The sequence below is a fragment of the Symphodus melops genome (genome assembly GCF_947650265.1).
Source record: "Symphodus melops genome assembly, chromosome: 10".
NCBI lineage: Eukaryota > Metazoa > Chordata > Actinopteri > Labriformes > Labridae > Symphodus > Symphodus melops.
Window position 1 is genome coordinate 26,842,315 of NC_136700.1, and position 21,846 is coordinate 26,864,160.

The 21,846-nt window shown below is 42.7% G+C and overlaps 2 protein-coding genes across 2 annotated transcripts in view; both read left to right on the forward strand.

Moving 5' to 3' along the window:
* The first annotated feature begins 837 nt into the window (after positions 1–837).
* Positions 838–21,846, forward strand: part of LOC306830567 (dynein regulatory complex subunit 4-like) — a 29,712-nt gene continuing 8,703 nt past the window's right edge. The window contains exons 1-2 of the mRNA XM_079354139.1: positions 838–872; positions 1,571–1,696. Of these exons, the coding sequence (XP_079210265.1) occupies positions 858–872; positions 1,571–1,696 (141 nt within the window). The 5' untranslated portion in view covers positions 838–857. The remainder of the gene's footprint in view (positions 873–1,570; positions 1,697–21,846) is intronic.
* On the forward strand, positions 3,533–4,806 carry LOC306830656 (dynein regulatory complex subunit 4-like). Its single transcript, XM_079354248.1, has 3 exons — positions 3,533–3,703; positions 3,778–3,987; positions 4,654–4,806. Exons 1-3 carry the CDS (start codon positions 3,641–3,643, stop codon positions 4,699–4,701), a joined length of 321 nt encoding a protein of 106 aa, XP_079210374.1. The 5' UTR covers positions 3,533–3,640; the 3' UTR covers positions 4,702–4,806.

A 21,846-nucleotide genomic window follows, 5' to 3' on the forward strand; every position in this document is an offset into this window, starting at 1 on the left:
CGCATTGCGGGCACACGCGCTTTTATTAAGTTCACCTGTAGGGTCACTAATTACACAGGTTAGGTCACATGACAACACATGGGAAATCAAAATAGAAAAACAAATACAGACAGGGGCATAATCTCAACACAAAATGAAATTAGAGCACAAATCTCAACACTTATGTTGAAATGTGTGCAAGGTAGAGAAGATTGTTTTCTTCATTATAAAATGTAGTTATATAACTAAATGTCACAATGCACATTTAGAATCACTATGGACATGGTATTGCAATGGTTTCCTGAGAATGACCCTGCTGTTTGTCTGATTACAAAGGAGCAGGCTCATCGTTGTGTTTACTATTAATGACCTTACTGAAGAGCCCAGCTGAATCAAACGTCCCTTTAACTGGCAGAATCATGAACCACGTGAATCTCATTTCAATTTACATTTCAGAATGATTCCTTATTATTTATTTTCTATTTACCATAATCGTATTATATTATTATACAATATAGTTCCCTTTAATTTTGTTTAAAATAAAGAAGAAGCATTTTTCAAGAGACGCCGTTGCCATGACAACGCCCATTCGTTTATTGCAGTTAACAGAGTCGTGAAGCTGCAGCTCGTACTTTCTGCTGATTTAAATACCGTGATTTAAAGTGACAACAAGGATCCACGAAGCCGCAGGATGGTGAGAAAAACTCGAGAAGTTACAGAAATAGCGTTTACAATGTGCTAGCTTAGCATCAGTCAGAGTCAGCTAACGGTTAGCTGCTCTGTGTTTCATTTTGCAGCCACCGAAGAAAGCTGAACGCAAGAAGAAAGCCTCCAAGGGAAAACAGCCCGCGGTGGTGGACGGACTTTCAACCAAAGAGATGTCCAAAGATCAGGTCAGAGCTGCTGCTGCTGCATGCTAAGCTAACGTTAGCATCTTCTTCAGAGTTAGGTTTTAAAGAGTTGCATGAAACGCCAAACTCCTCTCTCTGCAGCTTCTTTCAGTCCTTTCACACTGACTTCATCTCTCTGCAGCTTCTAAAGATGCTTTAAGTCACACTTTGTAAAAGTATCACGCACACTTGAAATCTTCACTTAAAGAAAGCAGACACCTTGAGGAATTTAGGTATCTATCATTTGTTGGTCACAGTCACAAGTTAGAATGAGCAGACTGAACTGAATTCAGCTCCTTGTAAGCTGAGCAAAGAACGCTGATGATGTCCTGACAGAAACAGGAACCATCCTGTGTCTTTGTAGAAAATACAGCAGATTAGATTTGGATATACTTCATTTCACTCCTGAGGGTAATTCTGTTTACACACACACACACACACACACACACACTCTGGTGCCTTGCTCGAGGGCACCTCAGCAGTTAGGGTTAGATGCAGCTGTGATAGTGGAAGGTTCATGTGGGGAGAAGAGAACTTGATTATTTGTCTTTATTGAACCCGTGCAGATGTGAACTTCTGCAGCTCCACGGTTCATTGTGAACAGATCCCAGAACTTCCCTCTGAGCTTCACACTCTCAGTATTTGTAGTCTGCTCTGATTGGCCGCCTCTCTCTCCCCCCCCCCCCCCCCCCCCCCCGCAGCTGGAGGAGCACATCATTCGCCTCCGGGAGGAGCTGGACAGAGAGCGGGAGGAGAGGAGCTACTGCCAGCTGGAGAGGGACAAGATGCAGGCATCCTGGGAAATCTCCAAGATGAGACTGGAGGAGGTGGAGGCGAGGCTGAGGGTCAGACGGAGGGAGAAGGAGGAGGCGAAGGAGCGCCACCGGGTGGAGATCAATGTGAGCTGCACAGACCGACACACAGTTGAGCTACATGTGATTCCACCATCTTTGAGTGTGTTTGGAGTCTGAACAGGCAACCAGTACATTTCTTTAAACAGGAAGTAACGTCACATCAAAGTCGCTGTTTTCAGTTCATTCCACCAGGAGATCCTTACTTAATTTCAAAATAAAAGCAGGGTTGAATCAGACAGCAAAGTGAAGCAAGAAAGCACAACCTTTCAAAATAAAATCACTAACAATGGAATTATTCAGGATTAATTGTTGAAATTCAGCGGGGGGGGAAATGAATAATTTGACAGAGCCTGATTGCCTCGGTTATGATGCACGCCACGTGAACAGAGGCGATGGCTGCAGGTTCGAATCCAAACAGCTGTTTACGCAGCATGGTCTCTTGTTACCGCTCCTTTCAAAGAGGTGAGTCCTTAACGTCACACCTGAACGCCGCCCCCTTCAGGTGCACAAGCAGAAGCTGAAGCACGTCCGGGCCGAACAGCACGCCATCGTGTCAGGCCTGAAGGTGGACGCCGTCACGGCCGCCTCGCTGATCCAGAACCAGAACACGCAGACGGAGGTGGGTCTGCGGGGGGAGCTGAGCGGCCTGCGGGCCAGCGACAGGAAGAAGCAGTTAGACGACGAAAACCGCATCAAGGAGCTCAAACTGGTGAGGCGGCATTTTGTTTGTCACGCTTTGGTTCCTGCGGCGTGTTGTATTTCTGAAGGTGTCGTCTCTCCGTGTCCGGACAGAAGCATCAGGTGGAGCTGATGGAGCTGAACAACGACTACCAGCAGAGGATCACAGGTGAACCAGCACACATCCTGTTTTCTGAGCTGGGAACAAAAACCCCGGCCTGTCTCGTCAAACCGTCCCCGTGTTTTTCTCCAAACAGACATGGCGGTGAACTTTCACGAGAAAAGGCAGCGTGCGCTGGACGAGCACGAGAAAGAGAAGAGCGAGGAGATCCAGGAGGTGGACGAGCGATGGAAAAGTCGCGTCGCCACTCAGGTGGAGGATCAGGACCGAGAGCGTAAACAGGCCGTCCTCATCTTCTCCGAGATTCAGGAGAAACGGCGCCTGCTGCTGCAACACAAGGTGACACAAAGGCATCACGCCGCCCAACACGCCGCCCACGCCACACGCTCTCATCTCCCACAATCCACCACGGACTCTTATCTATTAGAATCCAGCAGCATGGGACCAGGAGCAGCGGGTCAGGGTGCTCCTCCTGTCTCAAGTCTCTGATTTTAGCACAGAAGGCTTTCTACTTACAGACACGCCCCCTTTTCCACTGAGGATCATTCTGATTGGACACTGCAGTAGTGTTGTAGTAAGCCTCCACTTTGTATCGACGAGGAGGCCCCGCCCCCTGATAATCTGAGAAGCTGTGGGACAGAGTGTGTGGTCCTGCAGGAGGAGACACTGTGTGTGTGTGTGTGTGTGTGTGTGTGTGTGTGTGTGTGTGTGTGTGTGTGTGTGTGTGTGTGTGTGTGTGTGTGTGTGGTCCTTTAGGAGGAGCAGGAGCAGCTGAAGAAGGAGGTGCACAGAGAGGAGAGGGAGCTGGCAGCAGACAGGCAGGAGAAGGATGGTCTGCAGACGGCTCTGCAGGAGTCCCAGCAGAAGCTCCCACAGCTCCAGAAGCATCTGGAAAAACTGGACAAGGACTGGAGCCAGATCATGGTACGTTCACTGCACCAACCAACAGCCACCTGGGGGAGGGGCTACTGCCCTTTGTGATGTCATGAAGGGAAGGGGCTACTGCCCTTTGTGATGTCATGAAGGGGAGGGGCTACTGCCCTTTGTGATGTCATGAAGTGGTTTCAAAGTAAGGCTGCTGATGTGTGTGACAGAAAAGTAGAGGGCGAGTGAAGGTCATGGAAAAGGAGCTGGATGAGCTGGACATGGAGAAGCTGGAGCTAGAGCTGACCGTCCAGAAGGTAACCACACTCACCACTTTTCCCTTCACGCCGCCTGCCAGCTCTCTGTAAAGGAGCCTTTTGTTTTCCGGCAGGTTGAGCAGGAGCGCGACGAGCTGAAGAGGAAGCAGACGGCGGCCTTACTGGATGCACAGCAGCAAGCCGGGCTGAAGACGATGTTGCTGGAGAGGAAGGTGGAGGTGCTGAGGAACACTCTGGAGAAGAAGAAGGCTCAGCTGTGCGCCATACTCTCCGTCCCCAACATCGAGCCAACTGCAGCCAGCCATGCTGCAGACACACTCAAGGTACGAGTTCAAAGCTCCATTTGACTCTGAGCCTGAAGGTTTCAGAGGACGAGCCTCCTGTACGGTCCAAGGCTCTGAGTCTGAAGGTTTCAGAGGACGAGCCTCCTGTACGGTCCAAGGCTCTGAGTCTGAAGGTTTCAGAGGACGAGCCTCCTGTACGGTCCAAGGCTCTGAGCCTGAAGGTTTCAGAGGACGAGCCTCCTGTATGGTCCAAGGCTCTGAGTCTGAAGGTTTCAGAGGACGAGGCTCCTGTACGGTCCGAGGCTCTGAGTCTGAAGGTTTCAGAGGACGAGCCTCCTGTACGGTCCAAGGCTCTGAGTCTGAAGGTTTCAGAGGACGAGCCTCCTGTACGGTCCAAGGCTCTGAGCCTGAAGGTTTCAGAGGACGAGCCTCCTGTACGGTCCAAGGCTCTGAGTCTGAAGGTTTCAGAGGACGAGCCTCCTGTATGGTCCGAGGCTCTGAGTCACTGGATGTGCTAATATTGGAAGATTGTTTGGGTTGGTGAATGAATCGGTTAGGGTGTAAACGAAAGATAAGGTCTGCGTCTCTTCCTGGCTCCGAGTCGCTCCGAGAAGGATCCTGAATCTCTTCTGGGATGTTTGAAGTTCTCTGGATGTTTGTGAACATCCTAACCCTAACCTGTCATGTTTCTGATTCTCCTTTCAGCCACACGGGGGCGCTGTTGATCCAGGCTCAGCTTTAATGGATGACTGATTTCTTCGTTTCATTATTTTATTACTCTACGTTTAACGATGACTCAGCAGTTTTACACAAAGAGGAAGAATGAAAATAAAGTCTGAGATATAAATATGATTTAAATATATTTGTCTATTATTGTAAAATATTTTACTCTAAATAATAAATACATACTAATTTAAGTGCCATAACTATTATTATTATTATTGCCTTTTATTTAGAACAAAAATATAAACACAGAATTTAATAAAATAAAACTAAATAAGTTTAACAGGTGTGTTAAAATACTTTGACATACTTCACCAAAATATCCATCCTTTTATTTACATTTTTTGATACGTGTTACATGTTTATTATATTTTCCTTTTTTATATTTTATTTTAGAGCTTGTTTTATTTTTGTAGTCTGTTGCGCTGATGTCACTTCCTGTTTTTCCGTGCCACTCAGACACTCAGAAAGTCCATACAAACATAAAATACATTTCATATTTTTTATTTTGATTACATTTTTTTTATCGGTATTATTAAATTATATCAAAGTATTGATTTTTAAATTGATTTCATAAATGTCATTTTATTTGAATAAATCCATTAATTAAATAAAATTCTATTTCATTGAACTTGTAGTGAAAATGTAAATTTCATTCAGGAGTCAAACGTTAGGAGTGATCACAGAAACTGTTGGAACATATTTGCTCTGAGTGTGTTCAATGACATTTAAAGTAAAGTACTTTGTAGCACGGTGTTTTCTCTTCATATTTATAGGACATTAAAGGTCCCATATTTGATCTTTTTAGAGTCACTATATCTATCAAAAATGTCAAATACTCTACAAAGTGTTGGGCGTCCTCCACGGGCATGAAGGTCCTATTGCAGGTAAGAGAAGTTCATCACCTGCTGTAGTTAACTAGTCTACTATTTCCTAGAACTCAGAGGGCGACCTCCTTTCCCACCTCTAGTCTAATATTTCTTATAAGATCGCAGCTCAAAATAAAATCATCTAACACCCAGCCAAGGAGGAAGGGTCCATCTGAGCGCTGCCAGGATGATCTAAATACCCGTCCCCTAGGATAATTAGGTACCAAGCCCTTAACAGCTCCCCCTCTACTGTCGCTGCTTCGTGCTATGAGCTGTGAACATCTGTTTCTTTGTTCAGTGTGCCGTAGTGCGATGGGTCAGTGCTGACCTCCGAGGCTCACGGGCCGTCGGGAAGAAACCCAATCAAAACAGGAGGATTTCACAAGAACATGTTAAACATACAGCACAGATGAAATCCCATCAACCCACAGTGCAAACCTGCAGTGCATTAAAAAAAGCACGAAACAATAACAATAAACATGACAATTAAATAAAAAATAAAAAAAGGCATTTTATGGCATTTATTGGAAATTGTCATTAAAAAAAATCTGACAAAATCTTTTGAAACTCCAATACAAAACAGATTTTTGCTGCCGCCGAGGAGACGGGAAAAACCATAGATCCTATACATATATTATGTGTATGGTTTTTCCCATAGTTTTTTCCCGTCTCCTCTTTTTTTTTTTTTTTTTTTTTTCCTTCAACTTTATTGAAAATTTCAACATACACAAAAAGACACAACAAACTCTTAAAAGGATGAGCAACAATAGCTAAATATACAGAACAAGTACATTCAAAAACGTCAGTCAAGACTAGGGGGGATTAAGTGCAAATTAATTAAAGGAGCAGACAACAAAACTGGAGCAATGTAAAAAGGAAAACAAATTACAAACAGCAACAACGAGGAGGGCCAGGAATCAAAACAAACAGAATTTAGACAAATCAGCTCCAATCTTCCTAGCAATCCTGCTAGATTTAACTTTTTTCAGGGACAAGTAAAAATATTTGAAATCATTCATAAACCAGTCAAAGGAGGGTTTGCTATTTCTCCACTTACTACAGTGAATATGATATTTACACATGAGTAAAATAACGTTTACCATGTCAGTAACAGAAGGCTTTAGATTATCCATGAAATAAACAATACTGAAAAAATCAAAAGAAGGAATATCGTCAATTTTTAGCGATAACCAGCTTCTAATGTTGACCCAAAATATTTGAGACACAGGACAGAGTACAAACAAGTGTTCTAAGGTCTCTTCAGATTCACCACAGAAAGCACAGGAAGGGTTCACCTCCAAATTAAACCTTTTTTGAAGAAAAGTAGCAGTTGGATAGATCTGGTGAATTAATTTAAAATGGGTTTCTTTCACTTTAGGGAGAACAGGCATCTTAATATATTTGGAATGTGCTTTAGACAGAACAGAAAGTTCAATTTTCTCTGGAAACCTAGTAAGCGGCCCTCTGTGGCAATCATGGAAAAAACGAGATTTTAGGATATTCCGAATAACTTTGTTATTACATTTTCTATCACACAAGTCACACCCATCAATCATCAATTTTGGTAACACAGCCTTAACATTAGCGTACATTAAGGTGTTCTTGATTATCTGGATTAATGGTAAGGGAATCGCTTTAGAAATTTTACTAAATATACGAAGACCGCAAGTAAAGTTAAACTTGTTAACAAAGGATGTATAGTCTATTAAGTCACCATTTGAATTCAATAAATCAGTAACAAACATAATATTTCTCTCAACCCAATCATTCTTGAATACGGATTTTCTATTGATCGTGATTACCCTATTGTTCCACAGAGTTGAACAGTGAGGAGAAAAGTTATGAGTAAATATCTTTTTCCAAAAATGGAGAACCTGACGGTGGAAATTAGACAGTTTTAGTGGAATTTTGAACACTTCAAAATCACATTTTAAAAGAAAGTCTAAAGCGCCTATTTTACTAAACAAAGATCTAGGAATATGAAACCACATAGAGTTTGGTTGGGACAAAAAGGACTTAATCCAATTGATTTTAAACGTGCCAACTAGTGATTGAAAATCAAGAGCATTGACACCACCCTTATCATAGTCTTTAACAAGCTGGGACCTTTTAATGTAGTGAGTCTTGTTTCTCCATATGAACTGAAAAATCACTGAATTAGCTTTATTAATATTGTTGGAGGAAATATACAGGGAGTGGCATGGATAAATAAGTTTCGAGATACCTTCTGCTTTAGATAAAATAACCCTGCCAAAAATAGTAAGGTCTCTGGACAGCCAATGACTAAGAGACTTTCTTGTATCTGATATCCGGTTGGACACATTCATGTCTTCTCTTCTAAGAAGGTTCTTTGTTAATGTTATTCCCAGGTATTTTACTTCTGATACCACTTTAATGGAAGCAATTGTCGTTTCAGAACTTGTATGTATGGGAAGTAGTTCACATTTATTTATGTTAAGGGATAAGCCTGAAGCATTTGAAAAATCTGAGATTGTATTGAGTGTTTTATCAACCATTGATTTATCTTTTAGAAAAATAGATGTGTCGTCTGCAAATTGACTTATTTTAAATTCTTTGTCGAAGATTGAAATAGCTTGTATTTCGGGAGAAAATTGAATAAGAATAGTTAAAAGCTGAGTTGCTAAAATGAAAAGCTTAGGAGAGATAGGGCAGCCCTGTCTTATGCCTCGAAGAACCTTAAATCTCGGGGTCATCCCAGGGTTCAGGGAAACACAGCTGTATATGTCAGTATAGAGCATCTTAATGATGCTACAGAACTTGTCTTCAAAACCTAAAAAGTTTAACGCTTTCAACAGAAAGGGCTGTTCAATGCTATCAAAGGCCTTGTAGAAATCTAGAAATAACACATAACTTTCTGTACTAATAAAATGGTTGTAGTCTAACATATCAAGTATCAGTCTGGTGTGGTTATGAATATTTCTACCCTTTACAAAAGCGGACTGACATTCATCGACTAACTCAGTTAAAACCCCATCTAAACGGTCAGAGTATACATGTGCTAATAATTTATAATCATTGCATAACAAGGTTATTGGCCTCCAGTTGTCCAGTAGAAGTGTATTCTTATTTGGTTTTGGGATTAGGGTGATCAGCCCCTGCTTCATAGTTGGTGACAGATGCCCAGATGATATACAGTCTATAAAAGCATTGTACAACATCTCTCTGATATCTTTCCAAAACAATATATAAAATTCAACGGTTAAACCATCAACACCTGGTGACTTCCCTTTAGACATCCGCAAAATTGCATCATCTAATTCTTCTATTTTGAGATCATCCTCCAACGCAAACTTAAAATCGGCATCCATCACTTTCTTATGTTCATTTATTCTTTGAAAAAGTGGAGCACAGCTTTCTTCTGAAAAATTGGATTTGTATAAATTACTGTAAAAATCTCCTATTTCTTTCTCAACTCTGTCTTTAGTGTCTATAATGACATCATTGATGTTTAACTTCCGAATTTTCTTTTTTGCTTGTCTGTGCTTTTCCAGATTAAAAAAATATGAAGAATTTTTTTCACCTTCCTCGAACCAACGAGCTCTAGAACGTACAAAAGCCCCTTTTGCTTTTTCCAAGTATAAATTATCCAAGTCAGATTGGAGGCTATTTAACTTGACATGTTCTTCCATTGATTGATCTTTTTTCTGACATAAATTGTTTATTTCACTTATCAACACCTGTTGTTTTTCTTTCTTAAGTTTTGAGATATATTTACTTGTTTTGATTGCAGACTCTTTAGTTTTAAATTTAAACCACTCCCATTTACTAACAGAGGACATTTCCATTTCAGAAATGTCTTGAGCTAACTTTATGACCTCATTGCAAAAAACTTGATTATCAAGAAGACTGTTATTAAATTTCCATATAGGGTGAAGGTCAGACTCGGTACTACACAATTTTTCCCGTCTCCTCGGCAGCAGCGAAAATCAGGATTGCGTGCTGTAATGACGTCAGTTAAAAAAACCTCGCGGGGAGGCACTCGTGAGTGTGACTGAATAAAGCCGGCTTCTTAAATAACATGTTGTTGTTTCTACTTGTATTTGTGAATCTTTATTCACTTGAACAAAGTCAGATCCACCTGATGACGTCACACATCGACCTCTGTTACCGTTCCTTTGAGCTGTTTGACCTCACTTTGGGATCCCTAACCACTTCCTGTTTCTGTGCCTAACTTTGTACATCAACTAGAAGGGCCTTACTGTATTTCAAAATAAAAGCACACAGCACGTTTTTCTGACAGTAAGTAAGCGAGTAAGTAAGTTTTCCTGAATATTTTCATTTTACTCTGTTTAAATCAGAACATACATTCAGTCAGAACTGGACGAGTTGTGGTCGTGAGAATTTCAGCAGAAAATGCAATAAAATACTAAAATTCATTCTTATGTTGAAATGTGTGCAAGGTAGAGAAGATTGTTTTCTTCATTATAAAATGTAGTTATATAACTAAATGTCACAATGCACATTTAGAATCTGTAATGGCAATTTTCCAATTTGTCCGTCCTTTTATTAGATTGCCATTAACAGGCAGGCAGGGATGAAGTTCTGACGCAGATGCAAATCATGACAGTCCAGTTGTAATTATTGTTGACTTGACGGTTTATTGTAGGGAATTGATGATGAAATTAGAACAAAACATACCATTTTCCATTGGTTTTTCTTAGTGCTGGTGGTAACATGAGTGCTGGTCTGACGTGATTGCTGGTCTGACGTGTTGCTGGTCTGTGGTGATTGCTGGTCTGACGTGAGTGCTGGTCTGACGTGATTGCTGGTCTGTGGTGATTGCTGGTCTGTGGTGATTGCTGGTCTGGTGAGAACTGTTTGTGCTCCCCCTACCTGTTCCCTCCCCTTCCTGTCACCTATGCTCCTATATAAACACCCCCGTGCCTTCAGTGTCCCTAGTGGAAAATAATATACAAGAAATATTTAAACTAAATAACATGCCAATAACAATAAACACAAAATGGCTCCTACACACCGGCCCCTAATTGTTTTAAATAAATAAACAATTACAATAACAAAAAGTTAAAGGAGCTATAAACAGTACATTTTTCCTTTCTTTTTTTTTTAACATCTTTTCAAACAAGCATGTACTATGTGTTGGCATGTAATCTTCTGCAGTGATTCTTCACCGTACATTTCTTCCTTTTAGTGTTTTCATCTTTTAGGGCCAGAGGTTCTAGAACATAGCACCTGTTGGGATCTGGTCTTTACCACCAGTCCTTGTTGTTACAGCTTCTTGGAGCAGACAAATCTTTGTTATTGGTCTTTCCAATATGCTGCTCTTTGTCTGTAATTTAACTGTGCGCACCAAACCATGTGCATCTGATTTAGTCTCCAGGATTCTGCCCAGTAACCAGGAACCTCGTGGTGCAGTGGAATCAACCACCACAACTATGTCACCTGGAGAGAAGCTTCTTCTTTCTTTAGACCATCGTTGTCTTTCTTGAATTAATGGCAAGTATTCCTGTATCCACCGTTTCCAGAAGAGATCTGCCATATACTGCACCTGCCTCCATCTGCGCTTAATGTATAGATCCTGCTTTACGAAGAGTCCAGGTGGTAGTACTGGCTTGGTTTTCAACAGAAGAAGATGATTTGGGGTGAGTGCTTCCAGGTCCATTGGATCGTCAGAAATTTTGGTTATGGGTCTATCATTTAATATCGCTTCAACTTCACAAATGAAAGTCTGCAGTCCTTCATCGTCAAGAATTTGTTGATTAAGAACAGAGCGCATCACATGTCGAACCATGCGGATCAGTCTTTCCCAAACACCGCCGTGATGGGATCCTGCTGGGGGATTAAAGTACCACCTTATCCCACGCTGAAGCATAGCACTATGGATCTTGTCCTGGTTCAAGCCATTCAATGCTTCCCTCAATTCTCTTTCTGCTCCCACAAAATTTGTGCCATTGTCTGATCTTAATGTTGAAATTTGACCTCGTCGACAGATGAATCTTCTTAATGCATGGATACAAGAATCTGTGTCAAGTGTATGTGCAACTTCAAGGTGTACTGCCCTGCTTGCCATGCAGGTGAAGATCACACCATACCGTTTCACAAGACTTCGTCCTCTTTTGATTTCTATTGGACCAAAGTAGTCCACTCCTACATCTGTGAATGGAGGCTTATCTGGCAGAATCCTCTCGAGGGGCAAATCTGCCATTTTTTGTTGTCCAATTCTTCCTCGCTGTCTTTTACACACAACACAATCTGTTATGATTTTTCTTGCAGCAGAGTTTGCTTTGATAATCCAGTATTTTTTGTGGAGGCGAGCCAACATATGATTTCTTCCTGCATGGCCTAGTTGTTCATGGATATGTCTCAACAACAGAGTGGATATGTGAAGGTCTTTTGTGAGGATAATTGGATGTTTTGACTCCTCAGGCATCGCTAGTTTGTTCAGTCGACCACCTACCCTTAAAAGTCCATTATCCAGCACAGGATCCAGTTTGTACAAATTACTGCCTCTTTTGACACCATTTTTACCAGATTTTAGGACAGAAAGTTCTTCCTTGAATTTTGTTTTTTGACTGAAAGAAATTACTGCATTTTCAGCTTGTGCCAGATCTTCAGGACATAGACACTGTCCATGGAGCGTTGTTTTAAAGACTTTCATTTCCTTCTCCACTTTCTCCTTTATTTTGCAGGGGTTACTTTCAAAGCCACTCACCATGGTCTGAACCTCCTTTCTTTTTTGAGTCAGCTGTAAGAGGGTTGTCTTTACTTTAAGAAACCAAGCTACAGCAGTTGTGAGATTTCTCCATGATGAGAAATAGTTGATCAGAGTGTTTGTGGGATTCAATGGATTGGTGACAATGGTATTTACTGTAATGTCCTGTTTGATTTCTGGATCATGAATAGAGATTGCAGTTTCCAGGTAAGGGTTTGGCCATTGTTGTTGTTGTTTCCAGAGAAACTCTGGTCCTTTGATCCATCGCCTGCAGTTTAAGAAGCGCTCTGCTGTTAGTCCTCTGGAGGCTTCATCTGCAGGGTTTTCCTTTGTGTTAACATACCTCCATTGTGTAACTTCAGTAGCATCCCTGACAACGGAAATCCTGTTTGCTACAAATGTTTGGAAGCGTTTTGTCTCGTTGTTTATGTACTTTAACACTGTTGTGCTATCTGTCCAGAAGATGGATTCGTCCAATTTAAGATGTAATTCTCTTTGCAACATCATGTCAACTCGAACAGCGAGGACTGCAGCTGTGAGCTCCATTCTGGGAATTGTTATCTGTCTTAAAGGTGCAACTCGGGATTTTCCTGATATGAATGCAACATGTACTTCATCTTTATTGTTTTCCAGTCTTAGATATGACACTGTGCCGTACCCACATTCACTGGCGTCTGAAAAATGGTGCAGCTGTGCGTATTTGATTTGACCAAAGTTTGTCGGTTTCATACATCGATCCACTTTGAACTCTGCCATCTTTTTAAGATCTGCAAGCCACCCTGTCCACTGTTGACAGAAGGTTTGGGGTATGGTTTCATCCCATCCAAGGGCTTTCTTACAGAGTTCTTGCATAAACAGTTTGGCTGGCAAAGTAAATGGTGATAGAAAACCTAAAGGGTCATATATAGAGCCTACCACAGATAAGATGCCACGTCTTGTGTATGGTCGTTCCTGTGCAGTAATTTGGAATTTAAACACATCTGTTTCAACACACCATTGCAATCCCAATGCCCTTTCCAGTGGCAGATGATCCTTGTCCAAGTCCAACTCCTTGGTTTCTTTTGTTCTGTGTTCTTGTGGGATGGATGCTAATACAGCACGATTGTTGCTGATCCACTTTGACAGTATGAATCCTCCTTTTCTGCAAAGGGCTGTCAAGTCTCCTACCATTTTAATTGCTTCCTGTTCTGAGGATGTGGATTTCAAACAATCATCAACATAGAAGTGGTTGAGTACAGTGTTTATTACCTCTGCTGGAAAGTGAGTTTTATTGTCTTCAGCAGTCTTTCTCAATGCAAAGTTTGCACAACTTGGTGATGACACGGCTCCAAAGAGATGTACATTCATCCGGTATTCAACAAGATCTTGCTGCACATCACCGTCAGGCCACCAGAGGAATCTTAGATAGTCTGTATGTTTCTCTGGTACTTTAACTTGGTGAAACATTGCTTTGATGTCAGCCAGCAAAGCAATCGGTTCTTGTCTGAATCTGATGAGAATTCCAATGAGTGAGTTGGTGAGATCTGGACCTTTCAGCAGTTGGCAGTTCAGTGATGTTCCTTTGAAGACTGCACCACAGTCAAAGACCACCCTCAAGGTTCCTTTCTTTGAGTGATACACCCCATGATGTGGTATGTACCAGAGCTCCCCATCACCTCCCTTCAGCTGATCTAGTGGTACCTTTTCAGCGTAACCATTGTTTATCATTTCTGTGAGGAAAGATGTGTACTCGTCATGAAAGTTCTTGTTTTTGGCAAATTTGCGTTTCAGACTCTGGATGCGTTGTTCTGCAATGCAACGGTTATTCGGCATGCTGGGATTTTCTTGTTTGAAAGGTAAGTCTATACAGTAGTGTCCGTCCGTCATTTTTGCAGAGTGATTCACAGTATCCAAGAATTTTACTTCCTCTCTAGAAATTTCCTCTGTTTCCTTGTTGGTTTCACTGAAGTCATGGTTGTACTGTTTAATTAACAACTCCTCTAGCTTTACAATGGATATTCGATTGACAGCAGCAGCATGGCCATTTGTGTCTCTAATGATGTCTCCTCTCAGTGGACCATAAATGACCCACCCCAGTAGGGTCCTTGCTGCGTATGGTCCATCTCCTTCGCTGTTAACCAGCTCCCAAGGTTCTGATACCTTTGTATTATTTGTCCCAATAAGAAGATCAATGCCAGAGTGTATTTCATGAATTGTGATATCCTTCAAATAAGGCCATTTTATGAGGTCTTCTTGTCTGGGAATGCTGAGCTGAGAAACAGGCATAGTCCTATGTGTGAACACATCAGGTAATAGAATGAAATTGTCTTTTTCCAGACTAGATATTTCCAAACCTGAGATATGATAACTGGTAACTTGTTTCACTTGGTTCATGGTCTGCAAAAGAATATTGGTTCTTTGTCCCGTTATATTTAGTTTTCTCATTAAACTTTCTGTGCAAAAGGTAGATGTACTCCCATTGTCCAAAAATGCATATGTTTGTAGCACTGTATCTCCCTTTTGGCTTTTTACTTGTACTGGTACAATGGAGAAGATGCAGTTTTCGTCACCGGCCCCAATATGCCCACATGTATGAGGTGAGAGAACAGCATTACCCACGGTTGGTTTCTCATTCATTTCTGAACGTTCAAGTTTCTTCTCCTTTTGCCTTTGTTCAATATGAAGTATTTGAGGATGATTTTGTTTGCACACGTCACATGTCAATCGACTCTTGCAGTCTTTGCTCATGTGTCCTATTTTCAAACATCCAAAACAGATTCCCTTTCCCTTTAGGAAGTCTATTTTTTCTCTGTGCATTTTCCTCTTCATCTGTGGACACTGCACCAATGTGTGACCACTCCTATTGCAGAATAAACATTGATAATTGGGGTTTGAAGCATTTCTTTCCTTTCCATTTGTTGTCACATTTTCTTGTGGTTCTATAGGTGTTACAGTTGTTGCAAAACTACTTCCTCTTGGTCCTGACGTTCCTCTTGATTTAAATGAAGCAGAGCTTTTCACAGTTATAACTGGCTTTGGATCCTGGATGTTTCCGAAAAGTGGGTCTGACAGCACCTTTACTTCTTTCTCTATGAAGTCTACCAGGTCTGAAAATTGTGCTCGATGTCCCTGCTGGTCTTGTATTTGACATGCCCTATTTCTCCACTTGTCTCTCAACTTATAAGGCAGTTTCAGAAGAATGGTCTTCATATTGGAAACAACATTCATTTCTTCCATGTAGCTGAGATGTGTCATTGCATTACAACATCCTCTGAGAAACAACGAGAATGCATGTAATGTTTTTAAATCCTCCGATTTGATTGCTGACCAGGCAAATGCTTTGTCCATGTATGCAGTGGCAATTTTATATTCATTTCCAAAATGTTCTTTAAGAAGATGTTTTGCTCTTTGATAGCCTTGGGCTGGAGGCATATGTTGGCAGCTGTGGACTAAGTCTTTTGCATTCCCTCTTGTGTATTGCCCTAGGAAATGTAAGCAGTCACTGTGATCTTGTGTCTTTTGTTCCACTCCTCTTTCAAATGCCCTGATAAAAGTTTCATACAGCAATGGATCGCCGTCGTAGACAGGAATTTCTCTTGATGGCAGGGTGGAAGAGAGATTTTGCTGAACCAGAAGAGCAGTAAGGTCATTTTGTCTCTGAATGATGTCACAGATATCACCTTGGTTGTTTGGATTAAATATAGGTTGTGAATGATGAACATACTCTTGCTCACCTTCTTTCATATAGGTCTGTTCTTTATGCATGGGAAGAGAGTGTTGGGTTATATGGGTCATATGAGTTTTTATTAATGGTCCATAAGTTGTTTGCTTTGGTTTAACAACCTGCTGCTGAGAGAAAGATTCAGTTTCCTTCCATTGATCCTGTCCTTGTTGTATTTGATGTTCACTTGTAGGTGCTTTCCACTGAGTTGATCCTTCCTTTTGAGTCGTTGCTTTTATCAAGTAAGAGTTCATTCCATCAGATGTTCTGGAACCGTCTCTCCCTTTTAACACATTGATTTTTGCATTTGTTGCTGCCAGCTCAGTCTCCAGTTCCAGTTGTTCCTTCATTCTTTTCAATTGCTCCTCTTGGGCTTCAAGTTCATGTTTTTTCCTCAAGGCGTCAGCTCTTTCCATGAGTGCAGCCTTTTCCGCCTGTGCTTTAATGTAGGCAGATGATGTTGAAGATGCACGTGATGAAGAGCGAGATTTGTGGCTTGATTTTGGTTTTGAGGCGTTTGATACACTGTCATCAGGTCCAATAATATCTGAGTTTACCTCAACTTGTGTTGCAATTTGACTGTAGCGACTCCAAGCCCTATTGTCGCTGGAGAGGAAAACCCTGGGTTCGGTTTATTTGTATGACGCGCTGCTCGGCTATCACAGAAGCACAGACTTCAACCAAATGCGTTTTGTGGCATTTAATTAAAAGAGTGTCGTTGGTTCACATACAGTACATTTCAGATCAGTGTACACGTTTATGGCTGTATTCCAGTGCTGAATGAATGAAGCGAACAAAACGGTCAACAAAAACTACGGCAACCCCCGGCCCCCTCTCTGTCTTACAACTTTTTCCCATTCACAAAAAAGGAGGTGAGCCTTATATAAACTCCGCCCGTGAACACGTGATCTCGAACCCTGCACGTCACCACCCAGTCGTGAGTGACAGGCCCCATTACCTCATTTATGGCTCCTACACAACCAGCCCCTTAATTATTACAAAATAATTACCAATAACAGTTGGACTAGTAGGAGACATGAATAATTTCCACAAATAATCTATCCTTAAATTTCCATAATAGTCCAATCTGAAATCTTCTTGAGTGATAGATTCAAAAGATATTGAGTCACATCCAAATGACCAAAAAATGGTTAGAAAATGCAGACTGTCAGAGTCACACACACACACAAAAAAAGTAATCCACAAGAAAAATCGAGTAGAACAAAAAAAAACACACAAAAAAAGGTAATCCACAAAGTGCCCAAAAAAGTGCCCGAGAAAGTGCACAAGTCCACACTGAGACCGAGCTCTTTCTGCACCTAATCTGCCTCTGCCTCCTGCAGCAGACAGACTTTGGTGATTGGTCGATCCAGGCAGCTCGTCCGTGTTTTGATCTTCACCTGGCGAACAAATCCTCTTCGGTCTGGGAAGGTTTGTATAACTCGTCCAACCAGCCATGAGTTCCGTGGAGCTGTATTATCCATAATGAGGACAAGATCTCCCTCTGTGAGATTCCTCTTTGTTCCTGTCCATCTTTGACGCTCCTGAAGCTGAGGTAAATACTCCTTAACCCATCTCTTCCAAAACAAATCGGACATGTATTGTACCTGTTTCCACCTCCTTTTCACGTACATGTCTGTGGGCTGGAACACTCCTGGCGGCAGCGATGGAGAGTTCTTCAGAAGCAGCAGGTGATTAGGAGTTAATGCTTCCAGATCATTAACATCCATCGAGGCTTTAGTGATCGGCCGACTATTTATGATTGCTTCTGCCTCACACAGTAAAGTGTGTAGTCCTTCCTCATCCAGGTTTTGAGTTTTCAATGTGGAATTCAGAACTTTGCGCACCGATCTTATGAGCCGCTCCCATGCACCTCCATGATGGGAGCCGGTGGGTGGATTGAAATTCCATTTTATTCTTCTCTGCAGCAAGACATGATTGATCTGCTCCTTCTTCCATTGCTCCATAGCACTTCTCAGCTCACGCTCTGCTCCTATAAAATTGGTGCCGTTATCTGAACGGAGCTCCCGAACTTGGCCTCTTCTTGCCAGAAAGCGCCTGAGTGCGTTTATAAAAGAGTCAGTGTCTAGCGATGGAGCGACTTCAATGTGGATGGCTCTGATGGCCAGGCAGGTAAAAATGACACCATACCTCTTCACCATGCTCCTTCTGCTCTTTACTTCGAAAGGCCCAAAGCAATCTACACCAACACGAGTGAAGGGTGGCTCATCAGGAACAACTCGTTCATGTGGTAAGTCTGCCATCTGCTGGTGAACTGGCCGGGCATTCAGGCGGCGACAGGTGATACATTTTGACAGCACCTTTCTTATTGCAGTACTGGCACCCGTTACCCAGTATCGCTCTCTCAGCTTAGACAGCATGTGGTTACGGCCTGCATGTCCCACTTGACGATGTACATGCTGTAGCAGAAGCTCTGTTATATGGAGACCTTTGGCCAGTATAATTGGATGCTTCACCTCTGCAGGCATAGAAAGTTTGCTGAGACGACCACCAACTCTCAGGACTCCATCGAGGAACTGCGGGCAGAGCTTACGAAGGTGACTAGTTGCTTTCACTGGCTGCCTCTTCTCCAGACTTGCCAGTTCCTCTGGAAACGTTCTTTGCTGGCAGTACCTTATAATAGCCAGTTCAGCCTTCTCCAAATCCTCTACCGACAGTGTGTACCTGCCGGTGGTCCTCTTGAATTTCTCCATTTCCTTATCTTCAGATGATTTCTGCTGCTCTTTCGTGAGGACAGATTGTGACAGTGTCTGATGTAATTGTCTCCTCTTCCTCACGCAGGACAGAAGCCATGTTTTAATTCTCAGTATCCACGCCACTGATGCTTTTAGGCGTGTCCAGGAGGAGAAGTACTGGATCAGATATGAAACAGGATCTTCTTCTGTCTGCACAGCATTCACCACAGTAATTGTCTTCAGCTCAGGATCTTCAGGTGGGAGCTGTCCAAGGTCCTGAGGACTGACAGGCCACTCACTCTCTGGACGTAAAAGAAAGTGAGGTCCTGACAGCCACGTAGCGTGTTTGACAAAAACCTCGACCTTTACCCCTCTGGACGCTATGTCTGCTGGGTTGCTAGCCGTATCCACATACCTCCATTGAACAGCTCTGGAAGCTTTCAATATCTGGGAGACCCGGTTAGCCACGAACACTTTGTACCGTGAAGTCTCATTTCGAATGTATTTAAGGACGGATTCACTGTCTGTCCAAAATACTGATTCGACAAGTTCCATCTGTAGCTCCTTCCTCCAGAGTACATCCATTCGGCTAGCCATGGTTGCTGCTATGAGTTCCATCCTGGGAATAGTCACTGTTTTAAGAGGAGCCACACGAGATTTACCCATCACAAAAGCGGAGTGCAGTTCTGAATCTGGATTTCTTGATACCAGGTAAGTGACTGTTCCGTATCCGTTTTCACTTGCATCACAAAAATGGTGCAACTGTGCTGTACAGACGTCTCCAAAGTGTGGTGGTTTCAGGCACCGGTCCACTTCAAATTTCTCCAGCAGAGGAAGCTGTTGTACTAGCTTTAACCATTGCTTTGTGAGGGATTCAGGAACATGATCATCCCATCCTATTTCTCTCCTGCACAGATCTCTCATTATCCTCTTGGCAGTTAGAATCACAGGACTGAGCATGCCGAGGGGATCGTATATGGAGGCAATGGTCGAGAGCATTCCTCTTCTGGTGAGTGGTCTTTCCTTGATCTGGACTCTGAACTTAAACTTATCTGATTTAATTGACCATTCAACTCCCAGCACTCTCTCCACTTGCACAGAATCGAATTCCATATTCAACATCTCCATACCTTTTGCTCTGTGATTTTCAGGGATGACATCCAAGACTGCTGCTCTATTACTCATCCACTTTGTGAGCGTAAATCCTCCTCTAGAACACAGTGAGACCAACTCCTGGTATAGTAACACAGCTTCCTGCTCTGTGTCCACAGACACGAGGCAATCGTCTACGTAAAAACTGTGATGGAGCCTTTGTGCAGATTCTTCTCTGTAGAGATGCCCGTAGTCCTCTGCACACCTTCTGAGGGCATAGTTTGCGCAGCTGGGCGATGATGTGGCGCCAAACAAATGCACTCTCATCCGGTACTCAGCAGGTGCTGTCTCCATATCGCCATCTTGCCACCAGAGGAACCTGAGCAGATCTCTGTCATTGGGGGTGACCAACACCTGGTGGAACATTGACTCTACATCACCCATTATCACCACTGGTTCCTTCCTGAAACGGGTGACCACGCCAATCAAGGAGCTGGTGAGGTCTGGGCCTTGTAGGAGGTGAGCATTTAACGATGTACCTTGACAGCTCGCTCCGCAATCAAACACCACTCTGAGCTTCTTTTTTGTCGGATGATAAACTCCATGGTGCGGGATATACCAGACCTTGCCACTGCCACAGTCCAGCTCCTCCTCGGGTACCTTCTCCGCATAGTCTTTAGCCACAAGCTCATTAATAAAGGTGATATACTCTGTGAAAAAGGTTTGATCCTTCTGCAGCCTCCTCTTTAATTGTAATAAGCGCTGCACAACCATTTTTCGATTATTAGGCATCTTGATGTTTATTTGCTTCAATGGCAAGCTGATCTGATAATGCCCATCCACTTGTTTCACTGTGTTCGTCACCCTTTCCAGGAACTTTTGATCATCTCGTGAGAGAGCAGGCATTTCATCCATGGTGCTTTCTGGGAAATCATTTTTGAATTGCTGCTGCCACAGCTCGTCCAGATTAACCACTGAAACTCTGTTAACAGTTAATTCTGGCTGACTGCAGGCAACCGTTTCTCTGCTGCTGGCACCAAGTGGTCCATTGACAGTCCATCCCAGCAGAGTCCTAGTTGCAAATGGTCCTCCATTTACACTGCACACAACTTCTAGTGGCTCCAGGGCCCTTGGCACGTTTGTCCCAATCAGGAGCTCTATACTAGCATTGATTTGTGGTAAGTGCACGTGTTTCAGGTGAGGCCATTTTTTAATATCCTTTTTTGTAGGAATATTTCCTTTGTACACTGGCATGGATTCCTGTGTGTAAGCCTTTGGCAGCTCCAGAAACTCCTCACCATCCAGCGCAGCAACTTCGAGCCTGCTTACCATATTGCTTTTCACCACCTTCTCCTGCCCCATCGTCCGGAGAAGTATATTTCCTTTTCTTCCTGTCAAGTTGAGCTTGTTCATCAAAGACTCTGTACAAAACACTGCAGTGCTCCCTTGATCAAGAAATGCATATGTGGTGACTGTTTGGCTTCCTTTCTTTGATTTCACTTGAATAGGCACGATTGGCAGCTTGCAATCCTGGTCCCCAGCCCCTGTAAGGCCACTCGATACCAGAGTATTGTCGACAGAGACCTCATCACTCCTTTCAGTCTGCATTGCACTAAACGTAGGTTCTTTGTGGAGGACAGTAGGGTGTTTAAAGCTACACTTGTTACAGGAAATCCTTTTGCGGCAGTGCTTGCTCATGTGTCCTATACACAAACAACCAAAGCAAATGCCCTTTTCCTTTAGAAAACCAATTTTCTTCTCGTGTGCCATCATTCCCAACCGCATACACATGTCCAGTGCATGTCCAGCTCCACAATAGAGACACGTGTTTCGTTCTGGTGCCTTCACGTCCTTCTTTGCATACTGTGCCTTCTGCCCTGTGGGACCCACTGTAGTGGCAAAGCTGGCTCCCTTAGGGCGAGGCTGTGACTTTGGTTTGAAAGCGACTTTACTGGTTATTGTGGGGGGATCTTGAATACTGCCAAAAACTGGATCTGTTAATATTCTTATTTGCTTTTCAATGAAATCCACAATGTCACTGAACTTTGCTCTCCTTCTCTGATGTTCTTGCAGGTCACAAGCTCGGCTCCTCCATTTGTCTCTGAGTTTATAAGGAAGTTTTCTTAT

Coding starts and splice junctions, on each gene's coding strand:
- LOC306830656 (XM_079354248.1), top strand. CDS start 3,641: ATGGAAAAGGAGCTGGATGAGCTGGACATGGAGAAGCTGGAGCTAGAG. Junction 3,704..3,777: donor TAGAGCTGACCGTCCAGAAG/GTAACCACACTC, acceptor GTTTTCCGGCAG/GTTGAGCAGGAGCGCGACGA. Junction 3,988..4,653: donor ATGCTGCAGACACACTCAAG/GTACGAGTTCAA, acceptor TTCTCCTTTCAG/CCACACGGGGGCGCTGTTGA.